Source organism: Xiphophorus couchianus, chromosome 21 (genome assembly GCF_001444195.1).
Source record: "Xiphophorus couchianus chromosome 21, X_couchianus-1.0, whole genome shotgun sequence".
Classification (NCBI taxonomy): domain Eukaryota; kingdom Metazoa; phylum Chordata; class Actinopteri; order Cyprinodontiformes; family Poeciliidae; genus Xiphophorus; species Xiphophorus couchianus.
The window spans coordinates 705,605-711,822 of record NC_040248.1 but is presented as its reverse complement, the minus strand read 5'-3'; the positions used below and the strand labels follow the sequence as shown (position 1 = coordinate 711,822).

The 6,218-nt window shown below is 44.3% G+C and overlaps 1 protein-coding gene across 1 annotated transcript; it reads right to left on the bottom strand.

The window, feature by feature from the left end:
- Positions 1-4,708: 4,708 nt before the first annotated feature.
- On the bottom strand, positions 4,709-5,679 carry ppp1r3g (protein phosphatase 1 regulatory subunit 3G). Its single transcript, XM_028005875.1, has one exon. The coding sequence runs from the start codon at positions 5,631-5,633 to the stop codon at positions 4,845-4,847; it is 789 nt and encodes a 262-aa protein (XP_027861676.1). The 5' UTR covers positions 5,634-5,679; the 3' UTR covers positions 4,709-4,844.
- Positions 5,680-6,218: the final 539 nt, after the last annotated feature.

Below are 6,218 nucleotides of genomic sequence, written 5' to 3'. Positions count from 1 at the left end.
GAGTCCAAAAGCCTGAAGCCACGAAGGGAACCGGGTCGGTCCGGTCCGTTTACCGAAGGATGGATTTAAACCTGAAACCTGTGAAACGTCTCTGAGCAGAAATACGGTCAGTACATCTTCATCTTCATCTTCATCAGTCCAACCAGGACAGACTGGACCTAAACTGGTACCGAGAAAAACAGACCGGGCCAAAGACCAGGACACCTCCAACTGTTTCCCTCTGTGATGCATTCAGGGACATCTGGGAACCAGACCTCCTCTGTGATGCATTCAGGGACATCTGGGAACCAGACCTCCTCTGTGATGCATTCACACTGTTGCTAATGTGCTAGGAGTGAAGCTAATGTTTATTTAGTGCTTTGAAAACATTTAGTTTCTCCAGTTAATTTTCTGGATAAATTCTGAAGCTCTAATTTATGAGGCTGTTTCATAAGTTGAATTAACGTGTTGAAGTTTTATCAACTGAAAAAGTAAGTTAGCTGTTTCTGTTCATGCTCTTATTTTGAAGCCTGTTTCCTCTGCTCACTTCTCTTGTTTTTTTTAAATTAACTTTATTGAAGAAGTTTCTAAACAAGGAATCCAGATGAATGCGATGCTTCCAGGAGCGACCACCAGGCGGTGCTGGTGGTTTCTTCTTCTCCTGCAGCCGTCTGGCCTGACGGCCCCCAGGTGTTGGTGGAGCAGGTGAGTGACCCCTGGGGGCCTCCAGCTGCTATTCTTAGATCCGTTTGTTGGTTCAAACACAGATCTTGTTGCTCAACTCCTGCTGGACCTTCTGCACATGCTCAGTACAGGACGGACTTTAGACCCGGTTCTGACCCACTTCTGATGAGCCTGCAGGTCTGTTGACCATTTTCACTCCTTATTGATCCACCTTTTGATCAATATGCTTCCCATGATGCATCACTCTGTGCTGATACATGACAGTAAATCTTCAGTCGCTGCTTTGGATCTTTAGGAACCAACTTCCTGTTGGACCTTCATAAAATTGTTTCCATTTATGTTTGAATCAAAACACTATAAACATAAACCATCCAGAAACCAGAACTGGATGATGATTGGTTCCCTTACAGCTCAGTGATGATGATGATGTCAGTTGATCTGGATGAAGGAAAAGTTTTGGCCTCATCGGCAGCGACTGGAGCGTCTGACGGAAAACGGTCAGCAGGCGGCGATTAGACTGACCTGAAGTGGTGATGGTAGTGAACGGTTAGCATCATGGCTACCTTGGAGAAACAGGAAGTGGACTACAGCGCAGGGCATTCTGGGTAAATACAACCAACGCTAACATGTTAGCCTAGCGCTAGCAGCAGAAATGGCTCCTGGTCTTCAGCCAAAGACTAAAGAGAAATCCTCCAACACTAAAATCTGACGCCTCCATCTTGTTTCCATCTGGTGAAGAAGGAAGTTGCTCTCAGTGTCTTCAGAGGTTTTTGTGTCGTTTCCTTCAGTGGTTCTTGGTGCAGCGCCCCCACAGGCCAGGAGGGGAACAGGTTGGCTTGGGTCAGAGCAGAGAGGAAGAGAACAGAGTCATCAGGATGTCAGAATGAATCTTTTAACATCCTTAATAAAATCAAATCCATGATGAAAGTTTCTTCAGACTTTAATTCTCCTTCAGGATTTGTTAAGTACTGGAACAAATGAACGTTTTATTTCTGCAGTGATCCGCTGGATGTTTCAGAAACCAAAACAGCAGCTGGTTTATTTCTAGAACATCGATTCAACCAGAACGACGCGGCGGCGTTTTCTGACGGATCAAACACTGGAGGTCAGGTTTACCAACATGAGGCGCCTCTGGACTTTGGTCTGGGCGTGAAGACAGCTGGACGGACAGCCGGGCTGGAAACACGGGGCGAATGTTTCTGTTTTTATCCTCTCCGCTCTGCAGAGACCCGATGATCTTCATCAGGCTCCTCCTCATGTCGGCCAGCAGCAGGAGAACTTCAGCTTCCTGCTTCCCTCAAACAAGAATCTGGTTTATTTGAGGAGAGAAAACCTGGAGGTGAAGCTGACAGTCCTGGAAAAACTCCTGGCTGAAGGTTCCCATGTCTCCCATCCAGAACTGCAGACCAGGACATGTTGGGTCAAAACGTCTCCATTTCCTGTCCTACCATCACAAACGTAACACCAGCTGCTCTGTAACAGCTGAGTTCTGATCAGATGATATTTCAGCTGCAGAATCTGAGAAACATGATAAATATGCAGAAACGCTGCCAGGCACGGCGGAGGATCTGTGGTGCTGAGGGATTCAAAACATTTAGCTTAAAGACAGTTTGATTTAAACCTCATTATTTCATCAGAAGACCTGAAATAATGTTGAATGATGTCAGACTAAATAAATATTAAAAAATGAATTAAAACAGAATAAAAAACGTATAAAATATTTACAGTAGAATCTGTAAATAGATTTTATTAACACTGATGATTCAAAACTTTATTATATATAAAAGAGACGGTTAAAAGTTTTTAATGCAGTTTATTTTCATATCAGTTCAAAATCTTTTTGTTCATAATTTTATAAAAAGCTTTAAAATAATTTCAGTCACTTTCCTTCTGATCAGTTAATTATTAAAGTTTTATAAAGTTTCTGATGATCCCGAACTGTGAACTTTATGAAAACTGTTACAATCTGAGCGGTGGTTCTGGAGCATCTGGACCGGACCGGTTCTGGACCGGACCGGATGTTCTGTCTTAAAATCAGAAAAAAACATTTTGTTTAATGAGAAAGTAAAATTCAGTGACGGAGGAAAAACATGGCGACGGTTTGATAGAACAGAATCTCACATGCGGTTCTACTGGGTTCGGACCGGAACTGGGCCCAATCAGAACTTTTTCCTCTTTATGTGAGGAAATAATTTCTAAATGTTGCGCAGCAGAGAAAACCAGCAGGACGAGATGTTCTGCTGTTTGGGTCATCTGGGTGAAACCGGCACCGAACTCTGGATCTGGACCCGGACCCAGAAGTGTTTGTTTTTCATAATCCGGACCGAACCTCCTCCCCTCCAGCTCTGTGTGCAATATTAAACCAAATATTTGGCTCCAAACTGCGAGCAGAAGGAAAACATCCCGCAGCTCCTCCTCCGGCCGAACCGGCGTTTCACAACTCGGACACGGAACCCGGCAGGAGGACGGACCAATCAGAGCGGGCCCTGCCCGTGACGTCACAGTTAAATCACACCTGTGGCCAGAATCAGAGCCACTGACTTCCTGTAGCACCTGAGTCCAGAAACAGGAAAATGAGGAGAAAACATCAGATTTACTTTAGTCAAATTATTTATTATTATTATTATTATTATTGGATAATAATCACCTGATTTTATTAAAACTTTAATGTAAAAAAACAGCATTTATTTTCCTTGTGTTTTTATTTATCGTGTAAAACATAATGTAAGATAAATATTCATTAGCTTAATAAACTTTAATGTAACATTCAGAAAGTGAAATTATACCAAAGACATTTTTTCACTGTTTCTGACCAAATATCAATTATTTTCAATAATATATTTATGGTCGTTTAAAGTTAATCTTCAACCTGTTTGTATTTATAAACAAATAATTCTGATTATATTTTTCCATAAAACAAATCTAAACTATTTTCAGGAACAGGGACGGAGCTGCTAGCTAAAGGGCTAGTTATGCTATCCCTACAGCGCTAATCAGATATTAGTTTGGCTAACGCTAGGCTCAATAAAAAGTATTACATTTTAAAATCTAAAATTTTAAATGTTAAAATCTGAATTATTATAAGGAACAGGTACAGGCTTCATTAGCTAAATGGTAGCTATGCTAACCATAAAGTAGTAATTATAAACATAGTCCTTCTAATGCTAGAGCGCTACTACAACGCGGTGGCTACTGGAAGCTAATGCTAAAGCGCTAAATTGAACCTCTGGTTGATTAAATGTTGTCTCGTTTCCACTTGCAGTTTCTTAAACAGTCTCCCCCTTCAAAATAAGAGCATGACTATAAGCGGCTAATCGATCAAGTTTTATTCAACTAAAAGTTTACAACCTCCTAAATTAGCGCTTTAGATATTATCTGGAAAAGTTCATTTAGACGAAGCTAAATGTGATGAAAGTTTTCAAAGTTATCAAAAACGCTTCAGATGAAATATGTGACATTAAGAGACTAAACTTTATTTTAAAATAATTTAAATGTTTTATAATGTCCTCAGACTTTTGTTTACAGAACAGTGACGGAAATTAGAGATTTAGAATTTATCCAGAAAATTAGTTTAGGGGAAGCTAAGTGTGCTAAACATTTTCAAAGTTAGCAAAAACATTAAAGCACTAAATGGATTAAAAATTAGCTGCTCTGTTAGCGGATTAGTGAAAATGTTCATATTTCTTTATATTTGGTGTTTAAACCATTAAAACAGGCAGATATGAATGTTTTTAGAAGGGAGAGGTTCGAGATTTTAAGGCGGCTGTCTAATAATAATAATAATAATAATAATAATAATAATAATAATTGATTCCATTTATTGATCGATCTTTGATGATTAAATTTAAAATTAAAATGTCCAAAACAACTTGGTGGCAGAAGTTCCTCTGTCTGTCAGGAATAAATTGATCAAATGTCCAAACATGTTTTCTGTCCCAGAAACCAAAAAAATCGGATCAAATTAAATTATCGATTATCGTCCATCTTGGATTTTCAATATGGCCGACAAAGACCAAAGCCTGGATGGAGGAATGGACCTGTTGGACGTTAATGGTTCCGGGATTCTTCAGGTTTTCCTGGTTTTATTTCATCCTGAAAGCCAAACATTTGGATCAGAACCGGTCCGGTTGGATCCCGCCTGGAGTCCAGTGCTGGAAGTGTTCCGGATGGTTCTGATCCGCTCAGAAGGATGGAGAAGCCTCTCCGGCCGGCTCGGGGTCCGGGCGGCCCGGCTCGTCCTGGCAGTGGTTCCGGTACCGGAGCGAGTAGTTCTGGCCCTGGTTGTTGTCCCAGAACTCTCCCTCGTCGCTGCGCAGGAACACGGCGAAGTGCACCGCGGCGCCCGGGTCCATGAAGGGCGGAGTGAACACGGTGAAGCCGAACCGGACCGACTCCGACCCGGGCTGCTCCGGCACCGGGACCGGCACCGCCTGCGCGTCCACGTAGCACAGCCAGTCGTTGTAGGTGAGCCGAACCCCGACCTCCCTGACGGCGCAGCCCCGCAGGACCCGCACCTGGCCCCGCAGCTCGAACCGGGTCACGGCCAGCCTCTCCAGGCAGACCCGCAGCTCCCGAACCCGCCGCTCCGCGTCCCGCGGCTCGGGGAAGCAGGCCAGCAGCCGCGGCGGCTCCGGCCCGGTCCGCGGGTCCGGCTGCTGCGGGGGGAAGCTCTGGTACCGGGACAGCACCTTGGGCGGGACCTGCGGGTCCTCCTGGACGCTGAAGTGCTTGATGCGGGCCAGGCTCAGACCCATCGAGTCCGCGAACTTGACCCGCTTCCTGCCGCCGTCCAGCAGCGCGGCGGGATACGCGGGCAGCGACCGGGCTCTCCTCCGGTCCCGCATGAACTTCTCCAGGTGCGACGCGTCCACCTCGTCCTCCAGGTCCCCCTCCTCATCCTCCTCTTCATCCCGCAGGCCGTTCTGCTGGCCGGCCCGGTTCGGCCCGCACGGCGGAGCTGAGCGGATCATGGGTGAGCTGCGACCTGCGACCTGCGGGGCGGCGGACGTGGCGCCGCTTCTATACGGACCCCCGCCCCCTGCGTGACACACACACACACTCAACCTTCACCTGTTTTATTTGCTGCTCAGGATTTAAAGAGATTTTATGAGACAAAGTCAAAGATTATTAATATGAAATCTGAAAAGTGTGGTGTGCCTCTGTGTTCTGCCACCTGAGCTGAGGCTCCCTGCAGCTCCTCCAGAGTTTCCACTGACTGATTTCATATTTAATAAACCATTTCTCTGTTTTCAGATGGTTTGGTTTCCAACATGAGGTTAGTGGGCCTTTCATGGCCCCCAGAAGGATTTACTGCGGCCACAATCAGGAACGGCTCAACTCCGACCGTCCAGAACCAGAACCAGAACCAGGTCAGAGTCTGTAAACTACAAACACCTGATGGAGTCAAAACAAGATTTAAAGAAAATTTACAATTAAATAATTTTCTCAATTTTAACTTTTGTAAAATATTTATTTATTTTCTGCCACAAATAAATATTTTGAAGTTTGATCTGAACTAACAGTAATAATGATGAATTATTATTGCATAACAATCT